The sequence below is a fragment of the Marmota marmota genome, unplaced genomic scaffold (genome assembly GCF_001458135.2).
Source record: "Marmota marmota marmota unplaced genomic scaffold, marMar, whole genome shotgun sequence".
NCBI classification, from domain to species: Eukaryota; Metazoa; Chordata; class Mammalia; order Rodentia; family Sciuridae; genus Marmota; species Marmota marmota.
In genome coordinates, this window is record NW_025999949.1 from 4,832,724 (window position 1) to 4,847,308 (window position 14,585).

The 14,585-nt window shown below is 37.9% G+C and overlaps 1 protein-coding gene across 3 annotated transcripts in view; it reads left to right on the forward strand.

Moving 5' to 3' along the window:
- Fzd6 (frizzled class receptor 6) overlaps nt 1-14,585 on the forward strand; it is a 42,853-nt gene that overhangs the window by 26,193 nt on the left and 2,075 nt on the right. For all 3 annotated transcript variants that reach the window (XM_015486355.2, XM_048801949.1, XM_048801948.1), the window contains 3 exons: nt 3,659-3,855; nt 11,250-12,264; nt 13,695-13,843. In XM_015486355.2, coding sequence (XP_015341841.1) covers nt 3,659-3,855; nt 11,250-12,264; nt 13,695-13,843 — 1,361 coding nt within the window. The remainder of the gene's footprint in view (nt 1-3,658; nt 3,856-11,249; nt 12,265-13,694; nt 13,844-14,585) is intronic.

Here is a 14,585-nt window from a genome sequence, read left to right on the forward strand (position 1 = left end):
GCGGCTCTGCTCTGCCCCTACTTCAATTGGTGTGACGTGTCTACCACGCTGGCAGGCCACTGGGCCTGTTCCGCCAGTCGCTCGCAGGTCTGCCTACCTTGCGGGCGCGGGTGGCGGCTCTGCTCTGCCCCCTACTCCAGTTGGGGTGTCGTGACTACCACGCGGGCAGGTCGCTGGGCCTGTTCCGGGCGCGGGCAGCGGCTCTGCTCTGCCCCTACTTCAATTGGTGTGACGTGTCTACCACGCTGGCAGGCCGCTGGGCCTGTTCCGCCAGTCGCTCGCAGGTCTGCCTACCTTGCGGGCGCGGGTGGCGGCTCTGCTCTGCCCCCTACTCCAGTTGGGGTGTCGTGACTACCACGCGGGCAGGTCGCTGGGCCTGTTCCGGGCGCGGGCAGCGGCTCTGCTCTGCCCCTACTTCAATTGGTGTGACGTGTCTACCACGCTGGCAGGCCACTGGGCCTGTTCCGCCAGTCGCTCGCAGGTCTGCCTACCTTGCGGGCGCGGGTGGCGGCTCTGCTCTGCCCCCTACTCCAGTTGGGGTGTCGTGACTACCACGCGGGCAGGTCGCTGGGCCTGTTCCGGGCGCGGGCAGCGGCTCTGCTCTGCCCCTACTCCAATTGGTATGACGTGTCTACCACGCCCGCGGACCGCTGGGCCTGTTTTGCCAGTTGGTCGCAGGTCTGCCTACCTTGCGGACACAGGTGGCGGCTCTGTTCTGCCCCTACTCCAATTGGGGTGACGTGACTACCATGCCAGCGGGTCGCTGGGCCTGTTCTGGGTGCAGGCGGCGGCTCTGCTCTGCCCCTACTCCAATTGGGGTGATGTGACTACCACACCGGCGGGTCGCTGGGCCTGTTCCGGGCGTGGGCGGCGGCTCTGCTCTGCCCCTACTCCAATTGGGGTGACGTGACTACCACGCTGGCAGGTCGCTGGGCCTGTTCCGGGTGCGGGCGGCGGCTCTGCTCTGCCCCTCTGGCTTGATGACAAAGCGAGAGAGACTCGGGTGTTTGTGACTCATTTTCTTTACCAGGAGACCAACTGTTTCTGTCGCCACTGATATCGATGAAGTTATCTCCGCCGCTTTCTGATGACATCAGATCTGTGCCATGTTGGTATCCCATACAAATGGCAGCATTTCATTCCCTTTGCCGGGTGGGTCCTGACGGGCCCTCACAAGCCCCGTCTCAATCCTGTTGCCACTGCCTATGAAGGCTCGGTTGGTATTTACCTCCACAGAATTCAGCAGGACCCGGTCTGAGAAGCAGTTTCCGCGGGTTCTTTAGCCCTGGGCCAGAGCAGTTCCGGGGACTTCCCAATTTTCTAAGACAATTTTTAACTAAATCAATAGTCAGTATATCATTAAGTATATCAAATATTGTGCGTGGCTGAGTTAAGTAGTATGCTTGCATTACATTTATTTCTTTAATACCTCCTCCCCCTAAGTTAATGCAGTAATTGTATTTATCCCTCTTTGCTTTGCTTTATGTACCTACTGCTGACATTTTCCAGATGTCTTAACAGAATTGTCAATCATCTAGAGACAATGTTTTCAGCGGCTCTAAATATCATATAATCTCTCAATTCCAGTACCCATTTCCAACCCCTGGAGATCTTTTTCCTTCAGCCATCTGTCCTCCTATCAAATATGCTCTGATTGTTTTCTGGACTAGATTCATAGCTGTCCTACTGAGAATTCCTCTTGCCATTCTTTAGAACTAGATAAAGTAATTCCTGAGTCTCATATTGTTTTCCTTCTTGGTTTATTCATATATCTCTTCAGTGTGTTTCAAGAATACTACATTCTCTGGTTGCTTTCTAAAAAAGGGGTACTTGAAAATAAAATTTTTAAAAATTTTTTACAGAGTCAAAAATATCACTATTTTAACCTCCCCAAAATGTTTGGCTGGGTATAGGTTGAAAGTTACTCTTCTTCAAAATTTTAGAGTTATTTCTTTATTGCCTTTTAGCTGTAATATTATCAAATATTCAAAACTTATTTCATCCCTATGTCCTTTTTATTCCCCCTGGAAATAGTTATATTCTTCTCCTTATTTGACGCTCTGAAATTTTTTATTGACATGCCTTGTCACTGCATTCACTCATTGTTCTGGAAAACATTCATTTATTCAATAAATATTTATGTAGCAGACACTGTTATAGGCTCTAGAGATTTATCAGTGAGCAGAGGGCTAGGGAAATAAGTAGGTAGAGTGCTTGCCTAACATGCATCAAGCCCTGTGTTTACTTCCTAGCATCACAAACAAACAAAAATAGTGAACAGAATAGACCAAATCCCTTCCCTCATAGAATTTACATTCCCAGTGGAAAAGACAGAAATTAAGACATAAACTATGTAATACAATGTTAGATGTTGGTAAGGGATTTAAAAAAGTATAAACCAGAGCAATGGGATAGAGAATGACTAGATAATTTTTAGGTAGGTTGGGTAGAAAATGCCTCTCTAAGATGACAGTTGAGCAGACTCAAATGGGGACAAAAACCATGTGACTATCTGGTGGAAGAATTGAAGGGCACAGCAAATGCAAAAATTCCGAGGGAGAAATATACATGAAATGAGAATCAAAAGTCTTATTTGGTGACAGTGAAGTGAATAAGAGAAAGAATGGATAAAAAATGAAATTGGAGACATAGTCAGAGTTAGGAACCTTATAGGACTTGGTAAAGACTTTGGAATGTATATTGTCAAAATATTTGAATAAGGACAAACTTGAATTTTCAAGAATCACACTGGGGAATATGGATTGATACGAAAATCGACTGTAAGATTAGCAGGAGTGGGAAGTAGTAAGACTTGTTAGGAGGGTTTTCAGTAGTCTAGGTGAAAGATACAGTGGCTTAGACTGGGTGGAAATAATGAGAAATAGAATATATTTTCAAGAGAGAGCCAGCAGGGTTTGCTCATGGATTAGATATAGGATGAAAGAAGAGAGATGTAAAGAATGAATCAAGATTCTTGGTCTGAGCATTTACTGAGGTGGGGTAGACTAAGAGTGATTGTGGCTTAAGCCTACAATGGATTGCATTGTTTCTTAGATATATTGGGTTTGAGATGCGTGTTCTGCAGTTGTTCAGAAAGCAGATGTTCACTCAAGTCTAGACTTCACAGGAGAGAATGGGGCCAGCAAGTTTCCCCTGAGGAGTGAGTATAGCTTGAGAGCATTTCAGCATTTATAGCTGAAGCATTTCAATATTTAGAATCAGAAAGGGAAGAGGATCAGACAAAGAAACAGCAAGTTATTAAAATAGTCAGAAATTCAAATCAGTTAATATCCTAGAAGACAAATGAACAAAGTGCCTCAGAAATAGAATACAATCCACTATGTCAATTGTTGAGTAGAATTTAGCTTTGGACTTGACAATGTGGAGTTTATTGGTGACTTCGACAAGCAGTTTCAATGGAATAATCCATGTCTTCTTAAAAAATGTATAATTGAATAAAATAATAGCATCCATTTTGTATGAAGGGATCCTACATCTAACAGACTAAACATACTGATGTTCTCAAAATTTAATTGTATTGAGAGGGAGATTTAAAAATTCTTTTGGAGTGTAAGTAGAAAGTATATGCTTTAAACAGTAAATGAACTATTCGTGATGGAAATGTTTTCTAATCTTATTTTTCTATTTTTCTTTTTAGCATTTTCTTCCTCTTGCAAATTTGGAATGTTCACCAAATGTTGAAACTTTCCTTTGCAAAGCTTTTGTACCAACCTGCACAGACCAAATTCATGTGGTTCCGCCTTGTCGAAAATTTTGTGAGAAAGTATATTCTGATTGTAAAAAATTAATTGATACTTTTGGAATCAGATGGCCTGAGGAACTTGAATGTGACAGGTAAATTATGTTCTTCACTAACAGCTAATGTTACTTTAATGTTACTAACTCTGCACAGTGTTAATAAAAGGCTTTCATTATTTAATTCAACAAGTGTTTATTGCACTCTTAATATTCACCAGGCACAATGGTGGTAAACATTGCATACATGTGGTTAGCAATAAACAGACTTGGTTCCTGCTTGCAGGAGACCTAGAGTAAGGTGGAATGGACAGAAAATAATCAAATAATTATGCCAATAAGTGAAAAATTAAGTCTGTGATAATAGAACAAAGAAGATGTGCATAGTTTTTTGAGAATGTATAGTGGTGCCTTTCGCCTAAACTAGGGGATAGGAAAGGAGATGACAGTTAAGATGAAGGTTAGACTGAGGTAATTGGACAATGAGAGGAGTGAAGAGCATTTGGACATTAGGAAGCTTGTTTAGAGACCTTGTGACAGGAGGGAACTTGGCATATTTGGGAATTATAAAATCAGATTGGCTGCAGTGATGAGAATAAGAAAGACTGGTACAAAATAAGGAAGGAGAAAGAAGCAGCAGTCAGACCACTCAGGGCCCATCTTCCATGTTTTAATGCTGAAAGAAACGAGAAGGTCTCCATGTATTTTAAGTTAGCAATGGGTGATAGGTGCCTGTTAGCTTCTGTGTAAAGCAGGGCACTTGTGTCATAGTCCCATGAGGATTGCTGGCAGCTCTCCATGGCAGCTCATCTCCAGGAATCCAGGCTGCTCCATTCTGCAGTGCTTACAGTCATTCAGATGGGTGAGAGAGAAGATAGAAACACGCCTTTTCTTAACTGCCTCTGCCTGGAATTATTGTACATTTTTCATTTGCCTTGCTTCTGGCTAGACTTCAGTCATTTGATTGTAACTGAACTAACAGGGAAGCTGGGAAATGTGTGTCCAGAAGAGAAAAAGGCATTCAAGGCAGAGGAAGTGTCAGGTGTTGCCAGTCCAAAAAAAAAAAAAAAAAAAAAAAAACAAATCTTTTCACTAGATTAACTGTGGCAAGGGAAGTTTGCAGTGTATGAAAGGGTGAGTGAAAAGTGAAGCAGAACACATGGATATTCTTAGGAAATTTGGCTATAAAGCAGAGGAAGAGAGTGTGGTAGCCAGAAGAGAATGGTCATGGAGGTTTTATTTTAATGGGAAAGAACTGACGACTGTAAGAACTGCTGGGAACAAGGAAAAGCCAACTATATTGAAGTAGAAGAGATTGTGTATAGAAGTTTTCTGGGAAGGAGGTAGGATCCCAAGCACAGATACATTGTTGGTCGTGGATAGGTGTAGCTGCCATTGTAACTGCAAGAGGAAAAGCTGGCTACAGATGTAGATGGAGTTGTATGTTTAGTAAGGATTGTTGCAAGAATCCTACCTGCTGGTTTCTATTTCCATTGTGAAGTAATAAGAGTCAGGGTCCTCTGTGGAGGATCTGGGGAGAAAGGATATTAGTTTGAGATAAGCATAGAGAACAGCAGAGGGAGTAGATGGGAGAAGGTTTGTAACACTGCAAGTAAGTCAGGTGAATTTGTAGTGGATCTCATCTGGCCTGTTGAGACCTTCTCCAGCAGCATAGGTTGCTTGGGGCTAAGTACAGTAAAGTAGATAACTGGATTTATCTGTAGTTGGGGTTTTGTCAGATGGGTTCAGTGCAAAGACAAAGGAACAGTAAGAAAATGAAGGATAATTAGAAGGGTGTTACTGAAATGATGGTCCAGGAAAATCTGAATAGATAAGGAATGAACCGAAGAATTGAAAGAAGACCTGTATGAAGATAGGTTTGAGGAGAGTGAGTGAGGGTTTTTTTGTTTGTTTGTTTGTTTTTGTTTTTTTAAGGGCATAGTGGACATTTTTTAATATAAATGAGCTGCAAAGATAGGAGCTTGTAGACCAAGGGCAGTATACTTCAGTTGACTTTTGGAGATAGGGTACATCTGTAGGCTGTGGAGGATTCCTTGTGACTGCAGGTATCCAGAGATTATGGATAGACATTGAAGATGAAGAAGTTGGGGAGCTAAGAAGCCAGAGTGTCGGGGGGTTTCCCACGTGGATGGTCAAACTAAAAAATGGTGACAGCAAAAGAAGAGGTGAAGAAACCAGTGAGTCATTCAGCACCCTTAAATTCAAAAATTTCTGTTGTCATGGATCTTACTACTTGTGGAGGAAACTGAAAGATGAAATGATTTATATTTATATTTGAAAATGATAAGGCCATTGGAGAAAACACTTTCTTTTTATGGAATTGCCTACTCAATTTCAAAACAGGAGAGTTGTTATAACTTACAGAAATTTACACTGGTGCCTATGCTGTTATTACCAACTCTTTGGGAGTTTGGATCTTTGTAGTTTGATTTTGTTAAGAAACTGACATTTTTTTTCTTATAATTAAACCAAACCAAATTTATCTCACATGAGAATACTTAGGATTGAGAAGTATAATCCCCGTTTTTAAAAATTGTATAAGTCCTTTGTTAAACTATATCCTACTTGTAGAAAGCAAACCCATAAACAACATCTTCTATAAAATGTTAATTGGGTCCACACATAAAAATAATTCTGGCGTGTTCTACAGTAGAGAAATTTTATTTTCTTCATTTCTGTAAATAAAACTTTAAAGCTTTTGTGGCATCTAACTTTGAAGACATGAAGAAAGAGGAAGATTTCTGATTAAACCCCTAATTTTAGGGGCTGGGGTTGTGGCTCAGTGGTAGAGTGCTCACCTAGTGTGTGTGAGGCACTGGGTTCGATTCTCAGCACCATATATAAATAAATTAATTAAATAAAGGTCCATTGACAACTAAAAAAGTATTTAAAAAAAAAAAAAAAACCCTAATTCTAGCCTGCTCAAAAAATTCTAGCATAATGAAGGGTTTACCATAGTCAGCTTTGTGGCAAAAACATAGTGACAGCTTCTACTCTTTAAGAAATAGCAGAACTCTGTGATCATAGCACTCATTAGGCTCTGGGTACCAGAGATACTTTTGAAAAGTATGAAAAGGTACATTAATTCTCTGAGACCTGCAGGTTCCTCAGCTTATCAGAGCACAGGCACACATTTGTATGTGAGGAGTCTCTTGGCTAATGAGGCTTTCTTTTCACCTTAGCCCCGCCATCCTTAGATAGCTTGCCAGTAGATTGATACCTCTCTCATTGTGACCTGTCGTGTGTCTTCCTTTTCCTCTTCTCACTCTTCACACAGCAATGCATATTCACCATACCACCCGAGAGTCTTGGGATCTTACTGTTGTCTATTACACTGTTTTTCTTTCCCTCTTTTTCCTGTCCTTATTATAATAGTCCCAACTTTTCCCCCAGAATGTATAATGTCTTGCCTTCATGAAAACACTTTACTGGTATGATTTATCACTCCTCACCCACTGTACTATGCCAGATTCTTAAATTAATAAGTGCATTTCAATTGAAAATGATGCTAAAGCACTTGTTAACAGGCAGTCTTATAATGTGAAATAGTCTATTGTGTTATGGTCAAAGTACTTTTCATTACTTATGCCTTCAGATTGGTGTTAGTATAATATTTTGGCAAAGTGAATTGTCTTTATTGGATGTAAAAATCTCAGGAATAGGCTGGGTGCAGTGGTACATGCCTGTAATCCCAGCTGCTCAGGAAGCTGAGGCAGGAGGATTGTGAGTTCAAAGCCAGCCTCAGCAAAAGTGAGGTGCTAAGCAACTGAGACCCTGTCTCTAAATAAAAATACAAAATAGGGCTGGGGATATGGCTCATTGGTCAAGTACCCCCAAGTTCAATCCCTAGTACCAAAAAATAAAAAGAAGTAAATCTCAGGAATATATGTTTTTCTCTTAAAAGAAATATTCAGTCTGGGCATTTCTGTGATAGTGAATAAACATAATAAACACTGTTTGGCTTGCTCATTTGCAATAAGAGTCCATATTACAAAAATAGGATTTTTAGCACAATTCACTCATGAATGAATCTTATCAATTCACTGACCTTTGCACATTAGTCTTTATTTATTACTTTTGTTTCCTATTCTCCAGATATTAGGGATTTGGAATTTTAAATATTCTGTTGATATAGTGAGATCTCATGTATAAATGGGGGAAGGAAGCTGACTAGCTTTTTGGTAATTTATTTCTAGACTGAGGTAACTATAGAACTTTTGTGGAACTCACACACTTTGGTAGATGCATGATCATTTTCCAAAACACTTGAATAATGTATGGTAAAGTTGCAGGTGCAATTTTTACACTCAAGGAAATCTTCTATGGAAACTCTTGTACAAACATGGAGTCATCAGCCAAAATATCAATTATATAATCATTTCTCTTTGTAAAATAAAGAAGTCTAAAAATGCATTACAGAAGAATGATTACCAGTTTGTGATACACTTACACACTAGAATACTACCATACAGTTGATAAAATGAATGTAGCTGACCTCAATCTGTCAACATGCGTAAGTCTAAAAAATGTAGTGTTGAGTTTTAAAAGGGGAATTGCAATGTGATATTCAGCATGTCATTTATGTGAAGTTCAAAACCTATGAAACAATACTGTATGAAGTTATTATTTGCAAAAAGTATAGTATTTTAAAAAGCTTGAGAAAAATACAAATCAAATTTCTAATAATGAATATTTCTGAGAAGGAGGAGAAGGAAATAAGACCTATGTAGTGCTTTATTTTAAAGGATAGTATAACTTACATTATTCTACAGTTTAATAAAGCTGGTAGATACATGAATGTTCATTTTATGGACATTACACCCATACATACACATAAACATACACATGCACACACACACACACATATTTGACATTATATCCTGGGATGCTCTACTAAAGAGCTACAATGCCAGCCCTTTTTATTTTTTCTTTTGAGACAGGGTCTCACTAGGCTTCTGAGACTTGCCTCAAACTTGAGATCCTCCTGCCTCAGCCTCCTGAGTGAGTCACTGGGATTATAAGTGTGTATCACCATGCTTGGCTTATGAGCATATATTTTTTTTATTCTCCATTTTTATCTAAGGTGTATTTAAATGCTTTCTCATTGAAAACTTCCACTACTTTTAACTACATACAAAATAATACTGGTGTGTACAAACTTGACCCAGTGATAAAGTTCTATACAAGACAGAAATATCCCTATGTATCACTCAGGTCTGTCCATAAACAAGGGAGGCAGACAGCCAAACCTAAATAAAACAGTGATATGAGGTAAGCTGGTCCTCAACTTAATTCTTATTGGTGTTCTTGCCCTTGTTTAAGAAGTTGAACTCTGCCCTGTCAATCCAGGGAAGAATTTCATTTCATTCATTTTAGTTATCCTCACCTTAGTCACATGATTGATCTGCTTTGCTTGCTAGCATTAGGAAACAGAAGTGGGGCTGGAGATATAGCTCAGTGGTAGAGATCTTGCCTAGCCCTGGATTGCACCCCATCAAAACACACCCCCCCCCCACACACACACGAGTTTCCCCAGGACATTTATATGTTATAAGTAGGCAAGCCATAACTTTTTTGTCTGAAAACTACTAGTTGAGATCAATTCTTTTTTAAATATTTAATCTTAAAATCAGAATTTTTTTATTTTTTTAAATTTTTTATTCTAAAATATATAACAGCAGAATGCATTACAATTCATATTACATATATAGACCACATTTTTTCACCTCTCTACTTGTATACAAAGTATATTCACATCATTCATATCTTTTTCATACATGTCTTTGGGTAGTGATGTCCATCTCATTCTTTTTTTACCCCTTGCCCTCTCCCTCCTCCTCCTTCCCTTTTGCCCTATCTGCAGTTTGTCTAGTTTTCTCATGCTCCCCCTCCCCACCCCACTATGAGTCAGCCTCCTTATATCAGAGAAAACATTCAGCATTTGGTTTTTTGGGATTGACTTACTTCACTTAGCATTATCTTCTCCAACGCCATCCATTTACCTGCAAATGCCATGATTTTATTCTCTTTTCATTGCTGAGTGATATTCCATTGTGTATATATTCTACATTTTCTTTATCCGTTTATCTACTGAAGGGCATCTAGGTTGGTTCCACAGTTTAGCTATTATGGTTTGTGCTGCTATAAACATCGATGTGGCTGTGTCCCTGTAGTATGCTGTTTTTAAGTCTTTGGGGTATAAACCAAGGAATGGGATAGCTGGGTCAAAGGGTGGTTATATTCCCAGTTTTCCAAGAAATCTCCTTACTGCTTTCCATGTTGGCTGCACCAATTTGCAGTCCCACCAGCAGCGTATGAGTGTACCTTTTTCCCCACAACATCACCAACGCTTACTATTGTTTGTCTTCATAATAGCTGTCATTCTGACTGGAATGAGATGAAATCTTAGAGTAGTTCTGATTTGCATTTCTCTAATCTCTAGAGATGTTGAACATTTTTTCATATAGTTGTTGAACATTTTTTCATATAGTTGTTGATTGATTGTATATCATCATCTGAGAAGTGTCTATTCAGTTCCATGGCCCATTTATTGATTGAGTTATTTGGTTTTTTTAGAGTTTAGCTTTTTGAGTTCTTTATATACCCTAGAGATTAGTGCTCTATCTGGATGTGCAAGTGGTAAAAATTTGCTCCCAAGCTGTAGGCTCTCTGTTCACCTCACTGATTGTTTCTTTTGATGAGAAGCTTTTGAGTGTGATTCCATCCCGTTTTTTGATTCTTGGTTTGAATTCTTGCACTATAGGAGTCTTATTTATTAAGGAAGTTGGGGCCTAATTCCACATGATGAAGACTGGGGCCTACTTTTTCTTCTATTAGATGGAGAGTCTCTGGTTTAATTCCTAGGTCCTTGATCCACTTTGAGTTGAGTTTTGTGCATGGTGAGAGATAGGGGTTTAATTTCATCTTGTTGCATATGGATTTCCAGTTTTCCCAGCACCATTTGTTGAATAGGCTATCTTTTCTCCAATGTATGTTTTTGGCGCCTTTGTCTAATATAAGATAACTGTAATTATGTGGGTTAGTCTCTGTGTCCTCTATTCTGTACCATTGGTCTACTAGTCTATTTTGGTGCCAATACCATGCTGTTTTTGTTATTATTGCTCTGTAGTATAGTTTAAGGTCTGGTATAGTGATGCTACCTGTTTCACTTTTTATGCTAAGGATTGAAAAGCAGAATTTATTTTAAAATTATTTGACTAATTGTTTTTCCAGTTAGTAGACTTTCATGTTTAACCTGCTTTGTATTTAATATATATTCATATGTTGAGGCCTCATGAACGACCACAAATTCTTAATCAATTTCAAAACTTTCTACTCAACCTGTAATCTATTTAGGTTTCTCATCAATTATGAATGCATAAGGTAATAATTTATAGTTGGGAAACACAGATTCAATAGCAAATCAGTACAAATATTGACTTAATATATTTAATTTTTTATTATCTTTACAGATTGAAATACTGTGATGAGACTGTTCCTATAACCCTTGATCCACACACAGAGTTTCTTGGTCCTCAGAAAACAGAAGACATCCCAAGAGACATTGGAATTTGGTGTCCAAGGCATCTTAAGACTTCTGTGGGGCAAGGCTATAAGTTTCTGGGAATTGATCAGTGTGCACCTCCATGTCCCAACATGTATTTTAAAAATGATGAGCTAGAGTTTGCAAAAAGTTTTATTGGGATAGTTTCAATATTTTGTCTTTGTGCAACTCTGTTTACATTTCTTACTTTTTTAATTGATGTTAAAAGATTCAGATACCCAGAGAGACCAATTATATATTACTCTGTGTGTTACAGCATTGTATCTCTTATGTACTTTGTTGGTTTTTTGCTAGGCAATAGCACAGCATGCAATAAGGCGGACGAGAAGCTAGAAGTCGGTGACACTGTTGTTCTAGGCTCTCAAAATAAGGCTTGTACCATTTTATTTATGTTTTTGTATTTTTTCACAATGGCTGGCACTGTGTGGTGGGTGATTCTGACCATTACTTGGTTCTTAGCTGCAGGAAGAAAATGGAGTTGTGAAGCCATTGAACAGAAAGCAGTGTGGTTTCATGCTGTTGCATGGGGCATCCCAGGTTTTCTGACTGTTTTGCTTCTTGCCATGAACAAAGTTGAAGGAGATAACATTAGTGGAGTTTGCTTTGTTGGCCTTTATGACCTGGATGCCTCTCGCTACTTTGTACTTTCACCGTTGTGCCTTTGTGTGTTTGTTGGGCTGTCTCTTCTTTTAGCTGGCATTATTTCCTTAAACCATGTGCGACAAGTTATACAGCATGATGGGCGGAACCAAGAGAAACTAAAGAAATTTATGATTCGAATTGGAGTCTTCAGTGGCCTGTATCTTGTGCCCTTAGTGACACTTCTGGGATGTTATGTCTATGAGCAAGTGAACAGGGTTACCTGGGAGATAACTTGGGTCTCTGACCATTGTCGTCAGTACCACATCCCATGTCCTTATCAGGTAAGAGCTATCACTTGGATTGTGTTATATTTATTTTTAATGTACAAAATGTTCCTGGAAATGATCTTGCTTTAGTCATGGACTGAAAATTAGATTTCAGATGACAAAATCCAACAGACATAGGGAATGACACCCAGCTAAAACTAGGGTAAGTGTCCCAAGAGTTCTTTCTTGAGTTGTAGCTTCATTTGTGACAGTAAAAATACTTCCTTTAATTATTCTTTTAAAAATTAAATTGGCAGATTAACAGTAGTGAAGAACAGAATCAGAAGTGCAGGCCTATAGGCCTCATCAGAGGGAGAAAAGGAGAAGTAACTTCTGTTGAATTATTTTTACTTCTTCAGTAGTAGGGGAACTCCTATTTGAGGGTATTTAATTTGATCATTTTATCTTATAACTTTTGCATAGCACATGCTTATTAAACAGTTTGATTTTTGCTTAATTCATTCTGTCATTTCTTAACTGAAAAAAAATACAATTGAAACAAAATCTGTTTCACATGTTTCTAATGCTTATGATTAGTTTAAGGGTGATGTTTTTGAGATTGAAACAAATTTCTGAATGTATAAAATTTCTTAAAGCATTTTGAGTATTTTTAATATTAATTTTATTTTAAAATAGATTTTATACATTATTCTTGAATATTGATGTATGGCAATAACTATTGTATCAAATTAAAAATTATCTTACACATATAAAGATAATCACTTTAATATTATTTGCAAATGCCAGTAGGTTGGAAGTACTAAATTTCTTTGAATAATTTATGGTTCATCCACATAATGTAACATCTTTAAAAGGAAAAAAAAACCTCTATGTTGCTTGTAGAGTGGTCTCTGAGAAATATTAGCAAGTGCAAAAAAAGCAAGATATACAGAAGAATGTATAATATTTTTATTCTTGTACAATATTTTAAAATAGAATTTGAAGGTTTATGCTTGAAACAAAAGTATAATTTTAATTTTTGTGAAATATCTTCATTTTCACATTTCACTAATATTTACTGTAGCCAACCAAGTTTTTATAACATAAACATAAATGTGTAAAAGACTAAATATAAATTGTTATAATAACTTATATTTTATAGTCATGGTAAATTATGGTGAAGGAAGGTGAATAAATATTTAGAGGTAATTGTAAGAGAACTGCTGTATCTGTAGGGCCAAAAAATTAGGACAGGATTTAGAAGATCATTCCTAAATGATCATTTCAGTATTTTTTCCTTCTAAGATATAGAGATATGTAGATATAGGTACAGATATATAAAGGTTCTTCATTCAGAACTTAGGTAAAAATGTGCTGCACTTTGTTCATTATAGTATGTTATTTCAAACCTTCTATAATAAAACACACTAAAGATTTATATTTAAGTTTTACATTGACAATATAGACTTTTTTCTGAATTTTAAACATATCAATTTTTTTTGTAGGCAAAAGCAGAAGCTCGACCAGAATTGGCCCTATTCATGATAAAATATCTGATGACATTAATTGTCGGTATCTCTGCTGTCTTCTGGGTTGGAAGCAAAAAAACATGCACAGAGTGGGCTGGGTTTTTTAAACGAAATCGCAAGAGAGAGTAAGAACCTATTGAATCATCTGCCATTGTTTTAGAATAAATATATCAAAATATCAAGATCTTTTACCTAAAATGGTAAAAGTTCAACTTCCAGAACATCCTATGATATATGTTTATCTATAATTCCTTTTAGTTCCTTATGAACATTATATATAATATACTGTAGGGTTATTTTAATTGTTCCCCATTTATTTGATTAATGAACTCTTTGTGATACAAATCTCAGAACCATAAATCTTTGCATGAACAAGTTTTCAAAATCTGAAAAATTGCATTAAACTGGGCTGTGTGTGTGTGTGTGTGTGTGTGTGCGCGCGCGCGCGCGCCCAGAAGTGCTTTACCACTGAACTACATCCACAGCCCTTTTTATTTTTTCTTTTGAGACAGGGTCTCACAAAGTTGGTGAGGCTAGCCTCAGACTTATGATCCTCCTGCCTCAGCCTCCTGGGTCACCAGGATTACAGGCATGTACCACCATGCCCAGCCTAACTGGGCTTTATTTTTTGTGTGTGCTATTATTATATGATTATCCCATATTTATACACCCACACTATAACTTCACTGTTAACCTGTCGACTTTAATGTTAGAAAGAAAACAAATTTAAACAAAGACCATTAATTATATTCATGTCTTTTTTCTTATGGTTTATTTTCTTATTTGATGTATTTAAAAATACAAATTCAGTGAGTTCCTTATTTTATGTTGGTTTGAATTTCCTTGCCCTCATTCTTTGATTTTTGT